Source organism: Carassius auratus, chromosome 18 (assembly GCF_003368295.1).
Source record: "Carassius auratus strain Wakin chromosome 18, ASM336829v1, whole genome shotgun sequence".
In the NCBI taxonomy this organism is placed as follows: Eukaryota; Metazoa; Chordata; class Actinopteri; order Cypriniformes; family Cyprinidae; genus Carassius; species Carassius auratus.
This window is the reverse complement of record NC_039260.1, coordinates 6,837,562-6,864,837: the sequence shown is the minus strand read 5'-3', so window position 1 is coordinate 6,864,837 and position 27,276 is coordinate 6,837,562. Positions and strand designations below refer to the sequence as shown.

The following is a 27,276-nucleotide window of genomic DNA, read 5'->3' as shown; positions in this document are numbered from 1 at the left end:
AGATCAAATCCATTTACAAAGAAACAGACCGACTGACAAGCCTGTGCCTAATTATGACAGACATATCAGATCAAAACTGAACTGAATATAGAGAACTCAAACATCTGTTCACTTCTAGTATCTCTGCCAAGAGGAAGCTTAATGCAGTGATAAAAAGTTACATTTGAGCCTGAGATGTGGTATGATGACAACATCACGAATATGCTAACAGAAGCATCCAGACATCACTGCAGAACTCGTGCCAATCATAGAGAGTTTAAAGATTAATGTAATAGGAAATACAGTTTTCCTCAATCTTTTAAGAAGCAAAAAGCGTTAAAAATGCCATTTAATGCACCAACGCTGCAAAAAACATCTTGATGTCTGACACCACCAACATTTACACATCAATAACGTAAATTCAGTATTCATAAACAGGGCTGCTCAGTCATGATCAAGTAATAAAGTAAGAAACATAAAAGATAACTTTCGAACTAACATCTAATATCGATCAAATTAATATCCTACCATTAAAAACAAGTAGATTTTTTGATCATTCTAGCCTGACCTTCACAGTTTATGCATTTTATTTCAGTGATTTTTTAAAATGTTACAATGTAAAGCAGGCTTTGCCAAGTTATTGAAAGATAAGCATATGTGCTTTTACTGGTTTCACGTGAAAAGGGCATATATAAATGGATATCTTAAAGGGGCCGTGGCAAAAAACAAGCCTGTTTAACTCTAAGGGTCAGAAAAAGGTTGGGAAATGGTACTGGAAAACTAAACTATGACTCTTTTTTTTGTGCAATATGTGATTGTTGGCCTTCTGAGGCCTGGATGATAAATGAAGACCATGATCAGCTTTAAAAATCATGGGTGAATGAGAGAGACTGCAATGGCCGGCCATCCATCCATCCATGGACTGCTTTGAACTTGTCACAAACACACAGCCATCGCATTCAATCACCATTATACACCCTGAAATGTTAAAACACACACATGCATCACTGACCTGTTGTTTAGATTGAACTGTAAAAGGGTTGACTTGAACAGAGAACTAAATATTAGGTTTACTACACTTTGAAATCTAAAAAGCAACTTACCTACCGAATAGGAATCAATCTCTCCATCAAGAAGATCTGATAGATTGTCTCTTAAACCCTTCTGGATGCTTTCTACATCAATCACTGATTCCAGCAGAAGACATTTGCCATCTAGAAATGGCCTTCCTTGATAAATAATGGCATAGGATACATCAGTCAAGCCATCCATCAAGCCAGCAAGATTTTTCAATAAGCACTGTGGCTAAAAGCATCTTTATAGCTGAGCTGATGGCATATCTCATGAAGCTTCATCCCCGTTTAATGCTGTTAAATGGTGCAGATGGTTATTAAGTTCATAGGAATTGTTACTGCAATAGAATATGTTCTATCAAAACGGATAAGAATATGGTTTTCTCTTCCCGGTTATGTTACATAACAGTTTAGGATTAGTTTAAAGTGAACATGAATATAAGCACTAAACATTAAGATGCCAAGGACTCAATGAACTGCACCCACAATTTCAGTTGTGCATTAAATATAGCTGGCATTTATCAACAACATCGCCGTAGAAAATTGCATGGTGTCATTTGTTGGCTTTATGAAGTATACTCTTATCCACCTTTTTTGAGTATGATGACATTTCTAGTCTAATATAGAAATTCTGATAGAAATTGTTGACTATCTGGTTACTTACTAGTGGAATGAGACACCCCTGGACCATCTGAGACCTCGACCTGGTACTGCTTGTGTCTATCATGAAAGAAAAACAAGTGATAAACAGGTTTAACCTTTACATCAAGAACAAGCTGATGTCCATTTAATGATTCAACCAGCTGGCTAATCCTGTGAAAGCTACACATGTAATTTGATTGGTCCATCAAAGCCTCTTGGTTTCATCTGTACCTTTTCCCGATCCATGACTCAGTCTTCTGGGACTTTCAGTGCAGCATCAAGGCCATTTATGGAACATCCAATGCAACATGACTGAATAATTGTATTAGAGGTGCAAATTTGTGATTTGTTGACAAAGCAAAGTCCGTCACAGATTCTGACTCTGGAAGGACTTTATATCACTATGAACTTATTGCATGTTAATCCCCAGCCTAATCACGATTCTCCCCCGACCAGCTGGACCCTGCAAGTATTGGGCAGTGGGACAATTTTTTGACCTTATACAGAGAAGCTCTTCACCTGGGGGCAACAGACTCTCCTATGGGGAAATCAGCAAGATGACGACAAAAACTATGTTGACCTTGTTGAGGTCACAGCATGGCTGAATCTAACTTTACCAATAAAAACTAAAACAATAATAGATCAAAGAAGAGGATTAGAAAATCCTTCTATGAGCACTAAAAAACAGGACAGGACAGGACATTGAGATTACTGCTGTTTTTATTTGGAGCTGTACAAGAGTATGTCTGTCCCAAACCGGTGCAGGACATTTCAAGTGCACGTTCTCTGGAAGAGCAATTCTTGAACCTAAAACAATCAAAAAAAAAAGAAAAAAAAAAAGAAAAAAAAAAAAAGAAAGAAAAAAGCACATCTTTGGATTTATTACAAATATTTAGACAGTTTATTTGAGGAACCAACATTTCTCTGCTGTATGTCTAACTGTGTGGAACAAGGCTTTAGAGTTAAACTATCTAGCTTTATATATTTTTTTACTTCTTTTGCATGGTTTTTCAAGGAGTGCTAAATCTTAAATGTCCACAGTGTTAATATGAAGGAATTAATACTTTAATGAGACATGATCAGCTTGTGGCTGATGGAAGACAAAATAGCTTCAAGGCCCTTGAAACTTCACCATGTCTACAGCAAGAGGGTTCATTATGAGGCCATGGAAGAACAGGTTTGATCTAGAGAAGAGTACAATGCGTGTGCATCGCTTAAAAGGCTCCAGCTGGTAATTGGTGTTTGTTATTCCTGGAGGTTTCCCCACCGTTCCCGAGAAGAGAAAGGTCTTCAAGGGAGCAAGGTGTCTCTGTGTCTGGAGTAAGAACTAGTCTGGGAGGAGGAAAGGCCACCCATCCTCCATCCTGCTCACCATCGGGTCCTGCGGTAGCCGCTGCGGCTGCCGCACACTCCTCTTTAAAGAGCCTGTCGTGCTCCTGTTTCAACTCTTGGTAGGAGCGGGAAAACATGTGGAAGATGGAAGTGGCTGGGAAGGCCATGATTAGGATCCCACTCAGGATGCTGCTGAGTGCCACCACCTGACCAGGTATGCTTCTAGGGACCATATCCCCATAACCCACTGTAGTCATGGAGATAATCGCCCACCAGTAAGAGGCAGGAATGCTGCTGAAATCCTGCACTCCAGTCAGCTCGCTTTCCGCCAGGTGCACCAGAGGCGAAAAGAGCGTCACGGCTACGCAAAGAAAGAGCAGCAGCAGGCCGAACTCACGCGTGCTCCGCCGCACTGTCATCCCCAGCGTCTGCAAGCCCAGAGAGTGGCGGGCCAGCCGCATTACATACAGGATCCGAAGGGCACGCAGGATCCGCAGTACCAACCCGAGCTTGTCCAGGTAGCCCTTACCTCCAGAGGGTCGCTCATGTTCATTGGCAGGGCTCTCATCCACTACCAGAGACACGTAGTAGGGAAGGATGGCCAAGGCATCGATGATGTTCAAGGGTCCACGGAGGAACTCCAGTTTGCTGCGCGCCTGCACGAACCGTAGCAGAAACTCCAGTGAGAACCAGGCCACACAAACCGTCTCGACGATGAACATGTGGTAACATTTCTGGGAGCACACACCCTGCGGAGGGAGAAAGAGTGAGAAACTAATTTAATTCTCAATTCAATTATTTTCAGTAAAACGCTTTGCATCTAAATTTAAAATCAATGCATTAGGCTTGGCATATTAGAAGTTAAAGTAGAAAAATGTTTGTGTAGGGGAGGGTTAAAATACGTCAGAGAGAAAAAGGTTGGTCAGTAATACACAAAAAGGGGAAGGAAAATAAATAAGTTAAGGAGAGAGCAGATTTTCCAGAAAAATTCCAGAATACTTTTAGTATTCCAGTCACACTAACCAATACGTCAAGCTTTATCAGTTAATTAGCCAGAGTCAGAGGTCAAATTGAGGCGGTGGTGAAAGGAGGGCTAACAGAAAAGACAAACCAGACCACTTTGACCTTGAAATGTCTGAATTAAACCCCCCTATACAAGCATCATGCTGGAAGTGACCCAAATTAGATTTCCTCTTCATGTGGCATGCCTGTAGATGTGATCCTTGAAACTACAAACGTCTGATGCATCCAGATATGAAATCACACATTCAGTTAACATGTGCATACAGTATCGTCACACTGTTTTGTAATGTCGTTATCATTCAGCGTCAGTAAGTGCCTTGCTAAGATCTTGCAAACCAAAGGAGGAGCAAGCAGAATCCGTGGAAAGATGCTGAGATAGCAGATTTAATTAATATTTGGTGAGATGCATTATTCAAGAAACTCGAGGGACTGTATCACAGTCATTCCATGTAAGCAAATTAGCTGTTCAATTTGCAGCTACTTGAAGGTTCAACAATGGTTTTGTTGTTATGTGCATATATGCTGGTAAAACATGTGACGTTATTGTTTCTGTACATGCTCACACAGAGGTATTTTAAGGTGAGCTGTCTGTTCACAGTGATGCAGGTAAACACATTTATAAACACAAATGTGAGCAGTCAAAGAAAAAATATTTCATTTCAGCAAATGCTCGGAACAGTATGGTACGATCTATGATCTATGAAACAGCCTCAGAGAACAAATGTAAGGAATAATTAAAGGTGGACTTTGTGTGTAGCACATGTACTATCTATGTCTTTATCTTACTGTAAAAGTAACAAGTGCAAATTTAGAACTACTACATAGCAATGCAGTAGAAACTTGTTACCTTGAAACAATCAAAATCAAGTAGTAAGTAGCAAATAGTGCACACAGTCACTCTACAAACACCCTGCCTTCCCATAAGAAGGCTCTGCCACACTTACATTTTTCAAAAAACTTTCAAAACTCATTCATGCTTTTTCTTGCCTAAAAAGTTTGATAAGCCTTTGTAAATTCTCAAGCTTTCACAGGAGCAACAGACTTGCAGTTAGAGAGGACCTATTATCAAACTGCAGCAGCTCTGAGGTGATTCATTGCTGTAAATTCAGCAATTTTAAATGCTCAGCACACAATTTGTCCTTCTCCGTTCAGCACGTACACTGTCCCCATTCCCTCTCACTCCCTTTCTGTCACTCTCCCCAGTTCTCAGTCATTCTCATTCTCTACTTCTACTCCAACACCTTTTTTCATCTCATTTCTCTGACTTTTGCTCCTCATCTCCCTGCGGCGGGGTGAAGTGCTTGTGACTGCAGCTGCAGAAATTATGCATGTTAAAGAAGGATAAAAATTTGCAACTCGTCAGGCTGATTGTCAATTTCTAAGTGCTAATGCACTTAGGGTGACCTTATCTCTGCACTGCCACTAGAAATGTCAATGACACCCCCCCTTTCCTTTGTGCCCAAAACCAATCAACCATAGCCCCAGCATCAATACAGCCTGTAAACATTTAGAAATCACCTGCAGAGCTGATGAGCAGCTTACCATGAAAACTTCCACCCGAGCTTCTGAGATCAGCATACATAGCAATAGGACTGCACAAATAATCCAAATAAAAATCTAAGCAAGAGAAGGATGATAAGTTAAATATTTAGGGGAACGTTTTGTGAAGTTTTTTTTAAGTATTCAACTAAAGTGACTTGCCTTACCAATTCAAAGCACAATCAGAGCATGATTTTGTGACCAAACCATTCAGCCTTGAATAGCAGCAATTACATAGGGGATTTAGATGCATTCTGTGTGAATAGCAGAGTATAATGACAAATTAAAATCAATAGGATGGTTGGAATAGGTTTGGCTCAACTCAATTGCCACAGTCCCAGAGCAAAACAGAGACATAAAACAACCAAACACAGAACTACTGTCCTAGTCTTGCCAGGTCATCGCAGTCTTTGTTAGAACTAAACAGGTTATACAAACTGACAGTCATCTTTTCGGTATGAGTCTCTGATTGAATGTTAGGTGGTCTGGCTGGCTGTTTAAATCTAGAGGGATGGTCCGAGAATGCATAAATGGATGTATTGAAAATGAAATGCAGTTGGGATAATCCGATCTGTGAGCTGCTTAGTGAATGAAATATTGGGTCCCAGGAAAGGGGATGTCATGAAGAGACGAGGGGTTGGACAGAGAGTTGAATAATTGAAAGTGCTACACACACAGATTCTTTCATCTGACTGTACACTACTAGAGGATCTGATAAACAACACCAAATAGATTACAGGCATGTACAGAACTCAAAGCTTATAATAGTGCGCATCCTGCTAAACGCACAGTAAACAAATCCATGGGGTCATCTGTTTTCTAAAATTCCAATTTGATCTCGGTCCTCCAAACATTTTGACATTTTATATTTTCATGGAAATGCATCAGATATTTATCAAAAAATGTTATTCATGAGGAATGAAACTGCAGCAGGAAACTAGCACCATATAGCAGAAGGCATACTGAAAAACCACAAAGTATATTACATTCAACATCTAATATTCTAGCTTATATAGAAAGCCTCAAATTAAGTTGTGGAAAACACTTGCAACTAGGTTACTACACTTTCAGATTTTAGAGCCCTAATGGGCCTTGGGCAAAGTCCTGTATTACTCAGGGCAACTGAACGACTGAATATGGTATAGAGAAGGGACTGAAAACGGATTGTCAGAATATGTTATGTTTTTAAAATCGAATTGGCTAAATCAAATCTCATCTTCCACATTTATCAAAGTCGTCAAATTTCAAACCATGACATGCATCATGGGATTCTTTTCCAAATGTCTTTACAGTATTTGTCCACTTTTTATTCTAACAAAACAAAAAACGTTATTTAATACGTCATTTTTACTATAAAAACTCAAGTTTCAAAACTCAAAACTTTGTCTAAAAACAGCTTTTATTGAAGGCAGTCTGCCAAAACCACAGCTTTTGGAATGTTCTACTCTATGATGTAATAGTGTAGATAAGCGCCGCCTCTGTAGTAGAACAACGCCAGCTTGGACGTCACTGCCTGTTTAGCCACGCCCACCAATTTGCCCATGTAGTGTTATTGAGAGAGGTGAACACACAGGTTTACGCAGAAACCAAACGATAAAGATGGCTCTGAAGACAACAAGATGCTGTTTGCTGCCAAGTTTTGGAAAAGCAGTGTTTGCATTGCCTTCAGATCCCAAAGATAGAAAAGAAAGAGTGAATTAACTTTATTTTTAACGAAGATCCAGACCGCGTTACTAAGAATTCGGACCATTGTTCACTTCATTTTACCACGGAGGCACAATTCGACACAGGATTTTCAAAAAGATGATGCTGTGCCCGACTATATTAGATCGGACAGTAATGTCGCAACACAAGTATGAGTAACTGTTTTTATTATGTGTTCACTATTGCTTTGTCTCTTCTTACAGATTGTTTGATATGTATGAGTTATTTATGCGCTGCTGCTCATCGCTTCTTCCTGCTCTAACTCATCAGACATGAGAGCAGACCAGTCTCTCTTTCCAAACCTCTCTTCCATCATCTAAGTCCATTATTCATCCTGTCTCACTCTTTCTCACTTTCTCTTGCCAAAATATTTGTTGTCAAACATTTCCTGGCGCTGAGTCAATAATGCCACGTCAATCTGTGCCCCTTGAAAAAGACCACAGGCAGGAAATTGTTGAGGTCAGCATATTGCTTTTATTTAAATCGCTGTACTCTCCCATCCCCCGGCTGCTCTCTATTCAATATTCTGATTGAACGTTGTTTCAAAGACATAAAGGATAAAGTAAGCAAAATATCTGTAACAGCGTGCTCAATCTGTCATGTTGGGTATTTATCAGGTTGTGTGTGCTGATGAAGGCGTATGTCAAAATGACCTTGAGGTCATTGCCAGGGATTGAGAGAGATGCATAGACAGAGATGGAGTGATTGGGACATTGGAAGAACTCTTGAGCTACATCGCGGTAGCACCACAAACCCTTACCCGTCTGCTGCGCACTAATACAGTCACAGAGCAGAGACAGACAGGAACATGACAGATGATCAGATATACTCGCGTCTGGGTCTTTCTGGCAACCAACCTCTATTTTACTCCCTGGAAAATACAAACACACATACACACACACACACACATATACACTCCTAAAGAAAATAAAATTATAGGTCAAGAGATTTTTTTCAAGTTTGAGATTGAAAATACTTTCTCCTAGCTCAGTCTTTTGTGAGTTCGTAACTAGGAAAAAATAAAGTCACCGGAGAAATGTCTATGACTTTTCAGTGACCTTTCAAGATTTCATGCTTTTTGAAATTTCTTGTTATTTCTAGGAAGGACAGTGGGAACCCAGAACAGAGTTCTTGGTTATGTGCGATATGATATTACACAAAAATGTTCAATAAATATTGTGATAGTCATATATATTCATTATTTAATCTTTATTAAAAACGGGAACAAAGATACAAAAACAAACAATGTAATAAACAGTGCTCAGCTGAAAAATAAAAGGTTTTCAAGTACAGCATATCTAACAGTAGAAATCAAAAAGTAATACTACAGAAAATTAATAATCAAATAATACTCAAATATAAAAAAAAATGTTTTCTCTTCATTTAATCACACTGGTGTCTGGGAGAAAAGGCTGAGATAAGGAAGTCAATATGAAGATAAAAAATAGACATATTTTCTTAATACATTGTTATGATCTTATTGTGCATAAGTACATGTTATTTCAAAGAAAAATGTTTGTCTTCATAATCTTTAATCAAAACACAAAGCTTGCTCTGTGTCTGAAACGACTTCGCATTCCAGCTTACGCCATCTTAACTAATTTTTTAACGTCTTTCTTTATCTCAAGTCTTTCTAATAGCGCAAGCACATCAAGTTTTAGCCTGATGCTTTAATCTCTGTAATCCTCCAAAATGCACTCCACTCAATTTTTCCTCTTGAAAAATAATTTGTCAAACAGCAAGACATTTCTCCCGCTTTCTCTGTCTCTATCCATCTCAGCCCAGAAACCTGAAATATAAAGTGCTGAATGGGATGGTACACCTCAGCTCTGCACTAGCTAAAGTACACAGCGAGACGGTCTCAGAATCTTAAACACCTGCCTCTCCATCTCCCTCTTGCTAAGCACTCCGTATTTTTAACCTAGACACACTCGTTCTCTTCTCCTCACCTTAAGCTCCTATAATGTAGAGTAATGAAGGGATGGAAGAAGAGAGAGCGAGTTGGAATGCACTGTGAAATCTGTTATATTTTCCCCAAATTCTGTGTTTTTCATTTTACATTTTTTCTGGATTCCGTTTTAATAGCTTTAATAATGAAGAATTATGTCTAATCAATTAATTTAATAATAATAATAATAATAATAATAATAACTTTTAAAAAAAAATTTTTATAATAGTGTCATATGAAGGTTAATTGTCTACTGTTTCCATTTTTCTGGATTCTGTGTTATACTTTAATAAAATATAAACAAAATATAATTTTTAATTAAAAAATTTAATTAATATTTTACAATGTAATAATATTTTAACATAATTTTTGGCAAACAAATTGCTGCACAATGGAGGTTTAATGTGATATTCATTAAAAACTATGCTCTAATAAACTCAAACTGTATACATATTATTATTAATTCTTTGAGAAGTTGTAATACACCACATATATTTGAATCATAATTTCTTCGAATAAAAACAAACTTTTATTTTAGCGAGTAGCAGTGAAAACCATTCCGTTTCTGTGTGTATCATATTAAAGTTTTTATCAAATGTAATGGTGACATGCTTGTGACATCATGGTCATGTGTAGTGAAAACATCATGACAGTCATGCATGCTTGAGCATGTGTGGTAGATAAAACTGTGGTGAACAATGTAGATATTTTGTATATAATAACTTTTTTTGCAATTTAATATTTCCAGTCACTAGTCCATATCACAATTTGTTATAAAAAGTGTACAGTGCTTTTTTTTTAATTTATTCATCCAAATTTACTAAATTCTGTGACATTCCGCATTACACTGTAAACTACATTTTTATGATTGGAGTCTGTGATTCTGCATTGGAAGAGAGATTTTTGAGTGTCTATCACACTCAGTGTGTCTCAGTTCCCACTTAACTTGATTGTGATAAGCTGTGTGTCCTGAAAAAGGGTGCGAAGAGTGGTTGGCTGAAAGAGATCAGAGAACACCTCACCCACATATATCTGACACAAAAACAGATCCGCTTGCAACTATCTACGACTGAACCCACATGACCTTTGGAGGCACTGTTCACCCACCCACACCTTTCATATAACTGCATTGCTCTCATTCTGTTCAATCTCTTCAGTGTCCTCCTTCCCCCATTCCCAGACATGGATGCTGCACTCGGTCCATTTGATCTGTCCTTTATGGCAGGTTACTGGAAATCCTGTCAAGCAAGGTTTACTACTGTAGTCCTGCATCAGCAGTTTTGTGGTCCCCATCTGCCAGAGCTTCTCTGCATCAGACTACAGAAATCAAAGGTGTAGTGACCTAGTAGTTATTAATGTCTTAGCTTGTTCCCGCGCTCAAGATAGTCAATTAATTTGCTTGACTGCAGAAAAAAAAACTGCAGCTGGCAACATATAAAACACTGACTTTCACAACAAAGTGACATGTTTATTGCTAGCTACCTATTGGAGGTATGTATTGTTACTATTACAGCAACATGCATGGAAAGTACCTACAACAGGACAGTCTGCTTCCGCTGTTGGCCACGCATTCAAGTATGTAACAACCTCCCCATCCCTTTCAGAGCAGCATCTCTAGCTTTTAGTCAGGACTCAGGAGACATTGAACAGACATGGATACCTAACAGCCAGCCGATAAACATCTCAGTGGAAAAACAACCCAGTGGTCAATGGATAGATTTATTCATCCTGCTAGTCTGTAAAGAGAAACAAGATGGAAATGGGCGCTTGTTGGAAATGATCAATGCTAAAAGGGATATTTCATGAAAAATGTCTGTGTTTTTGTCCATTAAATGGCAGTCAGTTGGCATCAGCATGGTTTTATTACCAATATTCTTCAACATATCTTCATTTGTATTCTCATTTAATTTAGTTACATTGGGTATATAACTGAGAATTTGTTTGAATTAGAGAAAAAGTATTTTCTAATGTCAAGGTGAGAAATAGTCAAGACATTTAAGTGAATTAATCTGAAATAAAAACTGAATATTAAATCATTTGTAGTTAACCTATTCAGAGAGGAAATTTGAATTGTAAAATTACCAACCACCATCAGATTTACCAGCCCCAGATGTCGATTATGAACATGCAAATCGGAAACCAATGCTACCGCAATATTAGACCCTTAAAACTCTTGAATGTCTCTAAAAAAATCAATCGCTGTAACCCTAATAAACAATGACGAATCCACGTTGTAGTTATTTCACTGGAGCACTATAGTTGCCAAGTAGCTTAAATGCTGCTTTCCAACAATGGAAATGGGTGGATTTCACCACCTCTTGCAATTTAAATGTACATTATGGGGCAATGACCTGAAAGAGAAAACTGACAGTAAATGAAAAAAGTTACATGCTAATGTTGCTATATTGCCCATTGTGGCAACTCTGTGAATGCATTTATATACATCAACACAAAATTGTGCATACATAGCTAGAAGAGTCTGCATTCATGGACTTGCACAAGTCTACAAGACTTACATGGGCTATGATTCAGGCCTTTGAGTAAAGCATAGTGATGGCTGCATAATGCCATACTTCTCCACAGCAGGGGAGAAAACTCAGAGAGACACAAAGAACAATGGATAAAACTAAAACAAGAAAGCCTAGGACAAAACATGTTACATTCGTCCACAGCCCTGAGACTTCAAGGGTCATTCATCTTCAAACATGACAGATACCTGAAGCATACAGCAAAATACACACTTAAAACAGTGATGTCCTGGAGAGTTCCAGTCAGTATAATTAAGCATCTGTGAAATGGTTGGATTCATATGCCCTAATAACCGTTATCTTTGCGGAAGCTAGATAAGTTGGAAGCAGTGCTTTTAGAATAGTATTATGGTTTCGTGTGGGTGTACCTTCTGCCGTTTTGTAACAATTAATTATATATTTTATATAAAAATTGTATACTAACCTTTATTCTACTGGTTCTATGGATAAAGCATCAGCCAGTTAAGAGGAAAACACTGCAGTTTACAGTTCCGGCTAAACTTAATGAAGCCGAGGCATCAGTTTCATGTTCATAGACACAGCAACTGTTGTCAAATGTGACCCCACTAAATATTAATTCTAAAAAAAGGAAGTCAAATAGGCCTGCTAATTCATTTAAGTATTTCTACAATATATATATATATATATATATATATATATATATATATATATATATATATATATATATATATATATATATATATATATTTAAAGCATAACAAACGTTTTGCCTAAAAAAATAAAAATAAAATAAAGGTGTGTATTGTATTTCTATGCACAATAATCTAGTAAGAGAGAGAGAGAAGAACCAACAAAGTGTGACCTGCACAAGATGAGTTGTGTACATCTTGCAAATTTAATTCAAGAAAATTATAGGGGAAGATAACAAGCGGGTGGGCATTAAAAATGCATCTTTAACTCTGGGATGAAGCTACTTGTGGAACAAATCTTGTGATGGATGGCAGTACTTACACCATTTGCTATTTCTGCATCTGCTGAATCAAAAATGAGTATGCAGCACAAGAGGAAAAATGATCAGACGTGCCCACAAACATTAATGGGCTTACAGCACCACACCATGCATCCCATGCATCTTCTCACTGTTATTTCCTGCGGCTTCTCTTCTATTGTATTACATTTAAAGTCCATTAAATTATTTAAAAGAAAAGCAAAATGAAACACTACATTTTCTAAATGAAAGTTTTTTTGTGTTATGATAACATCTGGGTTTTTGAGTGACTTGCCAATCTGACTCATGTGATTAAAACCAGGAACCTTCTGGTTACCCTGAGCTTGTAAACATGTCACTATATCACCAACAAAGACAAACACTGTATACAACCAGCCACGTGTGTTTATTTATACGTACACATTTGAGACACTCCAGAGTATCTTTTTGTGAACTCTGTAACATTGGAACTGAAAAGGTGTTGGTGCTCGGAAATGGAAACAGCAGGCAGGCATAAGAACATTTTCTTTCAAACCAGGCTGCTCAATTCAGGAGTTCAAGCAAGTCATTTCATTCAGGACCTCAGGTCCAACTTTAACAAAGGTGATTCTGGTGCAATAACACTTTTGACCTACACTGGCACTTTGTGACTTGGAAACTCCTGCTGTTGAGTGTTATATAAAAACCTATTCTGTTACTTGCATGTGAGGGCAATCACCTCCCAGTTACTCTTGCATCAATATGGAACACCAAAAAGAAAACTACAAAAAAGTCAGTCCATTTGCAGGAGAAAGGCAACCTGCAGTCTTGTAAAATTGAACAACTAAAACACAACTCTCTCAAAGCTATGGAATTAGTAATCGACCCTCCAACCCATTTAACCATTATACCACTGCTGAATTTCCTGCCCAATGGCAAAACAAATTGACCTTTTACCTGAAACGTAAACTTGCAGTGTGAAAAATCTGTTGGAATTTTTATATATTTATATATATATCTTGTAAAGTCAAGCTCTAAAATATTTATCGGGTTATAATTTTGAGTAAAAAATATTTATTAAAATCCAGAAAAATCACAACTGGAAAAGTAATTGGGCCTTTTAATATAGTTGTGAACAGGGTGGGGACCATGAAGTCCAAAAAAAACTGAAATAAATCATCACCGTCTACTGTGCACATTTGGAAACCAATGTTAATAATGCAGGTCTGTATTAGAACTTTCAAATAAATCTAAAGTTAATAAAAAATCAATAAAAAAACATATATGATCCAATTAGTTGGTGAAACTGCTTTTTTGTAAACTTTATTACTTAATTTAAATGGGTTCAAAAACATGGCATTAATGGAAAATACAACAAGTGCACCTAATCTTCATCTAGTGTTTCCTTTCCATTCTCTCACTTTGTCACTTTGACCTCATCATGCTGGTTTTTGTCGCTATCATCCCACTCAAGAGGAAACCGGCAGAACATTGTCCAGATTGCACTGTGGATTGTTCACCTTCTTCTGCCTTATTGTAAGAACCCAGGCCAAGGAATAGTAGCTGAGATCACTGCTAACCCTGCATCAGCACCTGTTCCAGGAACTCCCCTTCTGGCAAATAATAGAGCCAAAATGCAAAACTGCAACACAACACCAAAACCACTCATGTCCTGCACCTGTACCAACACCATCTGGCCCTCTGTAATACTCTGTCCAACATAGCATGAACAGGACAGATCAGGACATGTAGAGCATTAGCTAGTCTGTCATTGATGGGTGTGTGGAGACTATGATCGGTCAAGAGGAAAATGAAACTAGCTTTGGTTTGAACTGCAGGAATTTTTTTAAATGTTCAAAGACCAGCTTCATTTTTCATGAATGTCACAGACGTGAAAGTGATGCAGAGCTGTACAATGGCTTTAAATATTCTCTCATTCTCTCTGTGTGCTTGAGCTCAGTCAGGACCGTTGATTAATTTACCTGTTCATTTGTTCAGCACTTTCATCTAGCAAATGTAGATAATGTGCTCAAATTTGTGGCTTAGAATCAAAGCTGTTCATTATGTCTTAATGCATGTAACCAAGTGAATACACCTGCAATATAAAAGATTTTGATTGCTGTAGAGATAAGTACTTTTAGAAGGTTCCATCAAATCAAACTGATTATGTTGTCTTTTCTGTAGCAAACACAAATCTACTCTTGCATGATGGATTGGTTTGAGACTTTTAGCCAAATTAAAAAAACATGAAATGACATCCATGACATCGCTTATTCTCCTCTACATTTTTCAATTGAGGCCAATTCAAACGTGCATTATGGTATAATTGTCTTGGCAGAACAGGCCCATTGCTTTTCTGGAGTCCAACACCACCTATTTGCAGATCAGTCATATGGACTAGTCATCTCAATAGTTAATCTTACAACTACAAAAAGTTCATTAGATATTTTCATTATGTATTTATTTAAACATGAATATTTTTAGTGCAAGAACAAACATTATTTAAATGCACATCAGGTAAACTCAAAACCAAACCTAAATATTCAGGGATTTATTAAATGGGTAGTTCACCCAAAATGCAGATTATCATTATTTCCTTTCCTTCCTGTCATTTCAAACCGGTTTGAATTTCTTCTTTCATTGAAATACTTTTGAATGGAAGTTAATTTGGTCCAAAGACTGACTTATATATCTTATTTTTTATTCCACAGAAAAAAGAAAGCAAAGTTATGCCATCTGGTTTGACATGAGGTTGAGTGAATTTACCCCAAAATTTTAATTTATGTACATTTTTGAAAAAGTGTAGTTTTATCCTTAATATGATCAGTGATAGAGCTTCACTTTTACAGGATTCTGTGACTAAGTATGTATTAGGGCTGCACGATATTGGGAAAAAATGACATTGCGATATTTAATTTTTCTGCTATATATATTGCGATATGAAATCTAATCACATTTTTTCTTAAAAACAAAAATGGAAGTGAGCACACTTCCATTCTCATTTTAAATTATTTAAACATCGACACCATTGTGTCAATTGATTAATATGCGTGAGGGAGAGAGAGCAAGACAGTGCTCGTGTAGTTTGAAGACGGTGAGCGTGCGGCCTCTCTCTCTCCGTCTCTCTCTCTCTCACGCTCTCTCGCTCGCTCTCTCTATCTCTCTCTCGCGCTCTCTCTCTCTCTCTCTCTGTCTCTGCCATGTTAAACTGACAGGACTTAAAAACACATGCAAATTATAAACTTTCACTCTATGATGGTTAAGCTGGGCAATTAATCTGCAAATCACATTCGTCAAGGGCCGGGGAGCAGCTGGCCCATACAGTTAATGAATAACAGATCAACTACAACAGCCTACATCGCACATCCTGCGATGTGACTATCGTGGATTTCGCGATATCGCGATATCGATGCTTAAATGACACATCGTGCAGCCCTAGTATGTATGTCACCAGCACTTGAGTGAGAGATTGCAGGATGCTCATGGCATACAAACACCTTCAACCCAGAGCCCTTGCTGCTGTAGTTCAAACAAAGCAAAATTTACACCTGCAGCCCAGGGGAGGAAAAAAGGAGAGAGCACAGAAGACAGCATGGGGGAAGGAAGGGGCAGAGAGTGGTAAACAAGAGTAAAGGTGAGAAAAAGCAGAGAAAGGATAAGAGGGCAGAGAGAAAAAGAAAACCAAAAGAAGAAAAGCAAAGGTGGAAATTAATATTTAAGAAAGCAGGGCTGGAGTGAATCTACTGAAGGACGAGAGGAGAAAAAAGGAAAAGATCCATAGGAAGGAGTGAAACACAGATCCATTGGACATATCCCATGGATGCTTAGATCATCTTGACTGGCTGATGCTTTATCCATAGAACCAGTAGAATAAAGGTTAGTATAAATGTTTTTATATACAATATATAATTAATTGTTACAAAATGGCAGAAGGTACACCAACGCGAAACCATAATACTATTCTAGAAGAACTGCTTCCAACTTATCTAGCTTCCGCAAAGATAACGTGCATTAGGGCATATGAATCCAGATAAAAATCATCTCATCATCTCATGAGAATGTATTTATTGTTATCTAAACAATAAATAAAAAGGTGCTGCTTGGGATTACGATGATACAGCCTGCTCTCAAACACACAAGATAGTTAACCTCTCTGGATTGATTCCCAAGGTTGACGAGTTCAGATTGGGCTCCATAAATGTTTCTTATATCATATCTATTCATAACAGACTTAAAATGCCAAACCGGGGAGTTAAGGAATCATACATAATGCTTGAATGGCATTGTATAAATTAGGCTAGACCTTGATATAAAACTAATTTTGATTTACTTTGCCAATGATTTTTAAACCTTAATGTGATTTTTAGTGTATGGATGAAGTCAGTTCACCTCATGTTCACACAGGTGTAGTTCATCACATTAAATCTGGGCAATTTTCCGCTAACCTTTGTCTACTAGAAAGTGTTTAAACCTATTTTGTCTTTATTTTATACAGTATATAAACATTTTTGGGGTAAACATTCAGAAAAGTGTACTTCTCTGAAGTTTTTCTGTAAAATAGTTGTCACTTGGTTTGATATGTTGTCATCTAATGGAATACCATTCATACATATATATGGGTTGCTCAAGTGTCCATACACTTTCTGAGGCCTCCGTATTTTCATATAGATTCCTTTAGAACTAAAACGCTACAGGGATCTGTTTAGGTCACATTGATGTCAAGCGTTGAGATAAGCCTGTGGGTTGTTGAATTTATTCACTGCTTTTCAGCTCATTGCAAGTTTTCTCACAGCGTCTTTCTCACTTTTGTTAGCGTTTCCTGTTTACTAGAAATTTGCAGCCTTGTCTTTCCGCATCTGATATTGAGCTCTAAGCTAAAATCGTGTTGTATATAATTTATAGCGACATAAAACTTCACAGAAAAGTTTTATGCTTGTAAACATAGAAAACTGTGGAACATCAATCTGTACATCTTCACATTCGACTACGCACAAAGAATTGAAAGTGTTGCAAAAGATAGAGGAGGTCATCTTGTTATCACTCAATGTACACATGCACACACACTTATCTGTGCACACACACACACACACACACATTTATGAGCAGAGATGAATGACTCCATGCTCAGGCCATTCCTTTTCTACCGTGTGGCTGACATTGACAAACAGCCCGGCAGTGTGAATTAAATATGACAGTCCTGCTGCTTCCAGCGGGACTCTGCCTGTTGGACGGTACATGCTGGCGTAACTGCCTAGACACCGCCAGAGTCTTACCTTGACATAAACACAAGCACATCCAATTGCACACACACAGTATTCCAATACAAAGTTGTGGAGTGAAACTTCAGGCAAATGAAGCTATAGCCAGTGGTCTACCACTTCCACTTTGGGCGGTGTGAGGTATCTGCCTAAGGGTGATTAAAATGCATAGTCATTTAACAGCAAAAAGGTCTAGTCTTCTCAAGCGGACCCCCTTGTGTGCCTGCTGACATTCCAGAGGTCTCTATGGAGCTGGTTCATTATTCTCGGTGTGTGTGTTTGCTGAAACTGTGGAGGCATTGCTGGTCCAGTTCATTACTCTCTGGGTATTTACTGACATTGGGGAGCCCTGCTGAGGTGCATTCATTATTTCTCACTAGGAACAGCACGCACAGGTCTGCTTGAAGACCGGAAACACACCTCAAGTGACATGATCACATTCTACAGTACCGGAGAAAGGGGTCTATGTTAACAGTTGAACGTGCTGGGCTTTTTTGGCTTACATCTTATATGAACTCAAAGGTAAAGATGAACAGAAGTCAGAATGTAACAAAGAGAGAATTGTCACTCATGAATTTACATACGAATCCCTCGATTTTCAGTGTGCTGGCTCGATGTGAGAGGTTCAATGCATTTGAGAGCATAGAAATCTTTAAAGGGTTAGTTCACCCAAGAATGAAAATTTGTCCATCTTCTACTCACCCTCGAAGCATCCTAGGTGTATGTAACTTTCCTCTTTCAGAATAATTCAATCAGAGTTATATTACAAATTGTTCTTGCTCTTCCAAACCTTTCGATGGGGTTAGTGGGTGTTTGTTGTCAACAGTTCAGAAGACTTTAAATAAAGTGCATGCATCTGTAATAAAACGTCCCTCACACAGCCCTACGGGGGTGAAAAAAGGCCCCCTGTATGATGAAAGATGAACTAAAGGCGGGCGTACACGGTGCGATTTTTGCTGTCGTACGAGTTTGCATGCGATTTTTTTCAATCGTGTGGAAATCGCGTATTCTCGTATGGTCGCGGCTCGTATCATTTGCGATGAATTACGAGCCGAGCAGAGTAGCTTACGAGCACGTCCCGACCTCCCGATAATTTTTAAACATGTCTAAAAAGTTCGTGAGCTATCGGTTTGAATTCGTGCCATTTGTGCTGTGGAACGAGCCGATTTGTTGATTTATCTGAAGTTGACCAATCACGAACTAGGAAAACCACAGAAGAAGAAAGACGAAGACGGCAGCTGAAGTCTGACAGGAACAGCGAGCGCTGTGTGATGTTTCTAGCAACGTATTCCAATGCCTTTTTAGTTCTCTCTCTCTCTCCCTCTCTCGCTCACACACGCATATGTAGTTTACAGGGACTCTCCATAGACGTAACGGTATTCTATACTGTATATCCCCATACACTACCTATATCCATCACGAAAAATGCATGTTTAAAATTTCTATTAAACACCGTATAGTATTTTTAAAGCCATTTGGTTTACGAGAGCACAGTAATTGTCCTCATAAATCATGTTTACATTTTAATACCCATTTCAGATATTTATAAACCATATAGGCCTACAAGAACACACACACAGGGTAACCAAACGTCCCGGTTTCCTATTGCTGAAAAATAACCTGTACGTGTAGGAAACAGTCAAGGCTCGTATCAATATTTTATTTGCAGTTATGAGAGAGGGAGAGCAGTTATATTAGGCGCGTTCCACTTGAGGCACCGCTGCACGCACAGAATGATCACCTGTATGACATCAAAGTACCGCGAGAGCGATTCGAATGCATTGGATATGTGTGCTCTCATATCGCTCTCGTGGTAATGTCATACAGTGATCCTTCTGTGCGTGCAGCGCTGCTTCAAGTCGAACGCGTCTATCAACTTCGTGCGATTGCTCCTGGAATTCGCAGGTTGTAAAATCGTGTCGTATATCATGTCGTCCGTATGATTTTCAGATAAACTCACTCGTGCCGTGTGCGTTGACATACGACCTTCCGACCATCCGAATTCGCACCGTGTACGCCCGCCTTAACCCTTTAAGATTAGGAAAAGATTAAAGAAATAAAAAATAAAATAAAAACTGCATATGCTGGTTAGGTATGTTTTGAAGCATGACTGCTGGTTAAAGCTGGTCCTGGTCATGTGCTGGTCCTAAGCTGGTCCTAAGCAACTAACTCCACGAACAGCTCATTTATTATTATTATTTTTTTTGTCTTGCATTGGTCATAGAGCGCATTGTAGCGGTGCTTCAGGTCTCACACATACCCTGTCTGCAGTGTGTATATAGTATGTGTATACAGTGCAGAAGCAGCTCATTTTGCTTTCGCATAGGAGGCATTTGCAGTTCGCTCCTGATCCTTGCCTGTTTACCACAAACACAACATTTATCCATTATTTTGATTTCAAAAATGCTTTTTCAGCATTGTGTAACTCTACGAGTGCCATCGGTTATTGTCTTGTTTATCTAAAAGTACACTTGTCCTTGTTTTAAATCTAGCCAAAAAGCCATGTGTTGACTGTATAAACAGTAGACATTAATTATATGCATTTATTGTGTAACTACTACATTTCCGTGTCAATCCACGTTAATTTTTACTGCAAAACAATCGCTGTCACTTTAATTCAGCATGTGCAGCACAGCAGAAATAAACTCTGTGCGGAAACAATCGCTGCATGACTGCCGTATACGCATCACTCCTGGAGTACAATGTGTGCAGTGTGAACACTCTGATCCGTTAACATGGGAGTGAAACAAATACACACCGCAGATGGAGTGTGTGAACTTGGCGTCTGTATGCCTGATCTGTTCTGTTCTCATGCTCCATTAAGCTGCATTCTGATTGGTTCGGATAGCATACTGCGGGAGGTCGGGCCGCAGAAAATTGTGCTATAAAGCGATCAAAATCGCAAACATTAAAAACATGATTTTATGATGATTCCGATTAATCGCACAGCCCTGCTAAGAACCAGCTTAAACCATCTCAAACCAGCAGCCTTGCTTCAAAACATACCTAACCAGCATATGCTGGGGGCTTTTTTTTCAACAGGGATACAGAGGATCATATCTCCTCACAAAATTTAAACCACAACATTTATAAGGATTCATTTTATCATGACATTATGGCATGTTCTTTTAAGTTTTGGTTCTTTGATCTTGATTTTCTTTTTCATTAAAACATCTTAGTTTGCATTTTAAAGCTTAACTGAAGTCTTATGAGTTTGAAATGACATGAGTGTGAGTAGACTATATAATAATTTTCTGTTCTGGCGTGAACTATCCCTTCAAGAGGGAGTCGTGGCCTAATGGATAGAGGGTTGGACTTGTAACCCGAAGGTTGCGGGTTCGAGTCTCAGGTCCAAAAGGGATTGTAGGTGGGGAGGATTGAATAACCAGCACTCTCTCCACTTTCAAAACCACAAGACCCTTGAGCAAGGCACCTAACCCCCAACTGCTGCCCACTGCTCTCTGTGTGTCTTCACTACTGTTTGTATGCACTTGGATAGGTTAAATGCAGAGCCCAAATTCTGATTATGGGATGCCACACGTCACTTCACACTTCCCTTTAAAATCCAATTACTCATCCTCATGTTGTTCCAAAGCTGTATAACTTACCTTCTACGGTGGAATAAAAAAGTCATACTCGTTTGGAATGACAAAATGACTTTCCATTTTTTTGGTGAACCATACGCTTGATTAGGCTGAGACATTTTGTATGCACTCACCCTATTCTCCTCCTCTCTGAGGTCCGGCATGGTACTGATGCACAGGCTGATAACGGTCAACGCCACCATCAACACAGAAAAACAGGCGAACATCTTTCCCGGCAAACCTGACTGAGGGTTCTCCACCATGTCCCTCAAACTGTTCATGAACTTTCGGTAACCTGTCTCTTCTGCAGGAGGGCGCAGCTGCATACTGTGTTGACGGCGCTCCTCCTCCCGCCGCTCGAGCTCAGCGACCTCCTCAATGCGAGTGTACATCTTGCGCTTGCAACAGCGTTCCATGTAGGCCATCTCTACGCCCCAATAGTTGAGCTCCTCATGCAGCGAGAGTGCACACATTTCCCGTAACAGACGTAGCTTTCCTGCTGCCAGGAAGTTAAGAATTACACGGAACGCACTGGGGCTACGATCGAAAAAAAATTCACGGTGTATCTCATCGTAATCGTCACAAACACAAGCGATCTCCTCGGGACTGCTGCAGGGTTTGAGACGCCCTAAACGCGTCAGGGGGAACTGCTCCAACGTACTCCAAGGGAAGGTGTAGCGGTTGCCCCCCACATTGATGAGGGCGTGCAGGCCGTGGTCCACCGAAAGCAGATCTTCCGGACGGTGAATGAACTGAGCACGCTGATAATACACTCCCTTGATGGTCTCAGTTTCCGGGATCTCTGTAAAAATGTGGTCCAAACTGCTGTCATCACTGACCGAGAGGTTGCTGAAGTCATGATTGGCATTGCTGATGATTGGCATGATGGCATTGAAGAAGAAAGTTAATCATAAGGGTTGGGTGAAGCTCAGGTCGTCTCAGCGTTAGCCTGATACCTTGGGTTTAGGGCATTGAGGCGTTTAATCGAAGGTAGATCCCATAGGATCTCATGCACAGTTCAGTGAAGACCCAAACATCCCACATCATTTGAACACTGTTGGAGACAAAAAGACAACAAAAGACAAAGAGGTTAAACAGTTGTTTTAATAAAACCACAAAGTTTGCAATAGTACTACAACTTTGTTAAAATTACATGGAATTTATATAATGTGCTCTTAGTATTTCAATAAAGATGGACACTGTCTTTTGACACATTCTCTGGTGGCTGGGTGTATTAGCAGAGACCTCTAGACATGCCACAACTTCTGATAGAGATTGAATAATTTACTGTTGTCAAGGTGTTCCATTATGCTAGGGCTGGGAGCTAGAGTAATAAACTATTTATTAATAGAAGCATATTCCCGTCGGGAGAGAGGCTTGCTTTACTGTGTGGAAAGTTAATTGAGGGAAGTGTGTTGAGCAGCCCAGTGGCAGTGACTCTATCAAGAACATTCTCTCCAGTACAGGCTGATGAGCAGAAAGTGAGGGGAGCAAGATTCTTCATAATCACACATAAGCAGGTGTTAAAATAGAGTGGAAATTAGGAAGGAAGTGAACCAAGTAGACAATGCATGATAATTGCAAATGTGTCAAAACAATGGTGAAATAATGGGCATACTTTTACGAACAACAGACAGCTGTCAGGGGCCACTTCTCTTGCCTTTAAAAAGCTTATTTAAAATGGGCTGCATGTCTGAGTAATTTAACGACTTAAGTAAATTAAAAAGATCATTGTATTGTAACTTTAACTCAAAGGGGTTTCCAATAAATAAATAAATAAACTATGTTCAAAAGCATTTCTGCTCGGTTCATGTCTGTCATCTGATTGCTTAGAGCACTGACAACCATTTAAAATGTTTATTTCGAAAATCCTTTTGCAAGCAACTTTTAAATCACAAATGTTTCATTATATTATACAGTATATTATTCCTGTTCATTTGAGCCAGTTCATTTTGGTGAGTCAGAAACGCTTCCGTCAGGGCAGTTAATAAATTTACCTAACTATTGACATTCAGGAATTGAGTTATGCAAGTATTTTTATTCAATACATTAATAAAAATGTTATACGATTGTAGATTATTTATGCCACTGCTAAAAAGTTCGTGGATCCGTTAATGAATCGGAATCGTTTAAGAAGAATCAGAATCGACTAAATGAAGCATTATATTCCTTATTCCTATCCAATCACTTTCATGATGTATCACAAATATGTAGGCTACTTAAACATTTATTAAAATAACTGGCTCATTCACAGACCGTAACATAAAACTGTAAAATATAATAAGAATTGGTTAGAATACTGCTGAATTTAACTAATAGATTCAAATAACATACATATAGGCTACTGTAGGCTACAATAGGATATACAAAACTGTACAAATAACATTAAGCAACTCTGAATACATTTATTACACTGTGTACAGTCAATCCACGAAAGAACTAAGCGAAACTGACAGTCTAAAAGTTGATAAACACGCAATAAATATAACAATACGTTAATAATTATATAAGTTATTAAATGAAATCTACAAGAGCATCAAAGTAGAAACTCCCAACTCACCCCTCGATTCGACTCCGGTCCTCACTTTCTTCAGCAGAGACATGTTCCCTCCACAATGCTCCATAACCGGTTAAACGAACTCACTTTAGGATTTCATTAAAGGTTTTTGCTGGAATGCCTGCGCCAGGAGCGGTAAAATGATCAGAAGTCGAATATTCTCCGCTGATGTGTCATCACTGTCCCGCGCGCTCAGAGTCACTATCACTGCATAGATCCGAGCGAATGTGTGTGTGAACGCCGGTCGGTTGCGCGCCCCTCTCGCGTATTGAGAGAGGCACTGTAAGTTTAAAGCGAAGTCTAAATCATAGTAGGAATGTTCTGCATGCGAATCCTGGTCACGTACCGTTCGCACCTCGACAATAAACCGTATAAACAGCAGATTATTTTATTACCTGCTCGTGTTTTAAACGAGTTTGAGATGTGCACGTCATTGTGCGTCAACGCTACTGAGGCGTGATTAATTATTACACTCGCAATGGACACTTGCATTTCCATTTGAAACCTTTTTGTGGTCACAATAGCGTTTTCAAGAATGTATTAAGTGAATATGAAGAGCATAAGGCAAAACAGCATTCCCAACAGGAAATTTGTCTCGTGAGGTTGTTTCAACCGCAATAGTTCCATTACGACAATTCATACATCTACAGGTAAGTGCATCTAGAATCTGTGTTTGCTGCACAAACTGCAGAATTCATAATGCCGTATTTATGCATTGCACACAGTGCAAAAACTTCGGGACAGCCCAATTAGTTTGATTCAGTATTTGCAAACATGCTGTTCACATGGCAGCACTATTATTGTGTCCAAAGCTTACAAACAGACGCGTACAAAGTATGCAAACTGTACTTATAAGGTTGCACATGCCTAGGGAAATGCTAAAATAACTAAACAGTTTGCACTGGTCCTAGTGGAATGTGAATGGAAAGTGAGACAGCTGGCATTGTGCACCCACATTCTTCATCACTGGATGCCAAAGATCCACAGACATAAAACCCATGAATGATTGCACAAATATGCAATGCAACCCCCTCCTCACTGTCTCATATTTTATTTGTACCCCTTCAATTATACAAATTTATTTGCCCACATATTTTTTCATTTTTTTTTATTCTCTATAGATACTGTAAAAAAAGTAGGATTTTCACAATTTTCACTCAGAAGTTGCTAATACATTTTATAAATAATTAAAAAGAAATAGCGAGTAACACTGAATTAAGCATGCCATTTTAAAGTAGAAAGATTAAACTGTTATTGAAATTTTTTAAATACTATTTTCTTGTAAAGCATACTCAAATAATCTTTGTTTACTTAAAAAAATATATAGTGTGTTTGAAAATAAATTGTTAAATGTTTCTTCCATCTAATTTCCTTCAATCAATGAAGTGTAACATAAAATAGCTGATTTATGAATTTAGTAAAATTCACAGTCCTGAAGACCCATCATTCCTTATTGGACTCCCCTTGTTAAAGGGCATAGGACAAAGTTCCTGGATGTTTCCCAGATGACAGACACCCTTTTGTGGTGTTTTCCCTCTTCATACACACAAAAGGTGGCTTTATCAAGGATATAGTGGTTGAAGCAATGGACCTACAACATTTCAGAGAGAAAGAGACTGTTTTGAGAGTGAGATTTAGGCGAAAAAGCACAGAAATCAGTTGGAGGATTAAACTGTAATCCCCGGGGACAGCAAGATGGGGTCAGACTGATGAGAGAATCGTGCTGGGGGACGGGACGGGAAACAGCTTCAGCAGCTGATGGGCAGTGGTGTGTTCCACTGACATCTGTCTGATCCAGTGAATGTTCAGATCAACCTAATTGCTCCTTAAGCAGATGTGTGAATGGCTAGATTACTGCAGATCCGTGGTTTGCAAAGAAAAAAAAAGAGGATGGTGAAGAATGAGCTATAGAGCTGTGAGACTTTCTCAATCCCAAAAACAGGTGTTTGATTAATTCCCTCCCCAACCAATTCAGTCAGTATAACCAAAGACGTGATTTTCGTTGTGCGTAAAGCACTGTGACGGAGCAGGAAATGCTGGTTTGGACATAACTAGGCTCTGTTTTGTCATTTGGACAGCAACCCTAATCCAGGATGATTTACATAACATTCAAATTTGGAATCAAATCCTGAAGGCAGCCAAGGGAAGCAGGTTAAATGAGATTTCTCCTGGGGGATGGCAGATGTCAGTCATCTGGAATTTGGGGCAGTAGTAGCGCTGGAGATTTTTGAAGAGAGAGATATGCAGGCTGAAGCCTTCCATGGTGTTCCGTATTAAACATTAACGCTGGAGGATGGGATGAGTGGACCTATCCCTTTATGCAGACATCAAACCTCCCTTTGAGCTCAAACTGGAATTTGAGAACAGCTAGGAACGTAGAACTCCCTCAGTCACACCACCTTGCTGTGTGCGTCTGGCGCATGTGTGTGTGCTTGTGAGATAGCAAACTGCAGACCGGATATCCCCATACAGAAGGGCCAAAAATAGCCTGGTCTTCATCATCTGCGCATTGTGAAGCACATTTGAGCCTTTCCTGTTCCGAAAGTGCCCTGTCAGCATTTCGAACAAACCTCATGTTCTATAGAATGCATCCATCTGCCTATCAATTAACTCTCACATGCAACTCTAGAAGCCTCCACTTCTTGTCGACAACATCAAATGATGTAGTTGACAAGGACACATGACATTGCTATAACTGCAGCCTGCAGTGAAACTAACAGGGGACCGTCCGTCTCACAGTGAGGGACTTTCTGTGGTCTCTGCTGTGCGTGCAGTGTTTTATTTCCACATTAATTGAGTCTATTTACATCAGCAGCCCTTACCCTGCTGCTCAGGTTACCTGTAATGGTACACCTGGATAAGAACTTGAGAGCTCAACCCGATCATCTCACTTCCCTGATCTCTGATCAGTTTACAGATACCGTGGCTCCATTTCCTGGTCCATCATGAATCAAATCAGAACACTGGAAAAACTTTTCTTTCTGTCTGTCTGAATGTTTCTTTCTTTCAACAGAATGAAAAATTTCAATGTCTCCTGTTAAAGTCAACATAAAAGTGCTTTCCCAACCAATTTAACATTTGTAATGTGATACATTTACAAATGAAACGGTGAGAAACAAATATGGAGTGGGATCTGATTTTTTTAAGAAAATTGGACGCTGAGGAATTCTCTCTTGAAACA

The 27,276-nt window shown here is 38.9% G+C and overlaps 1 protein-coding gene across 1 annotated transcript; it reads right to left on the bottom strand.

Annotated features, from left to right (window-relative positions):
* Positions 1-2,396: 2,396 nt before the first annotated feature.
* Positions 2,397-24,545, bottom strand: kcng4a (potassium voltage-gated channel, subfamily G, member 4a). Its single transcript, XM_026287289.1, has 3 exons — positions 24,099-24,545; positions 21,673-22,592; positions 2,397-3,775 (listed from the first exon to the last, which is right to left on the bottom strand). The coding sequence occupies exons 2-3, from the start codon at positions 22,420-22,422 to the stop codon at positions 2,909-2,911; spliced, it is 1,617 nt and encodes a 538-aa protein (XP_026143074.1). The 5' UTR covers positions 22,423-22,592; positions 24,099-24,545; the 3' UTR covers positions 2,397-2,908.
* Positions 24,546-27,276: the final 2,731 nt, after the last annotated feature.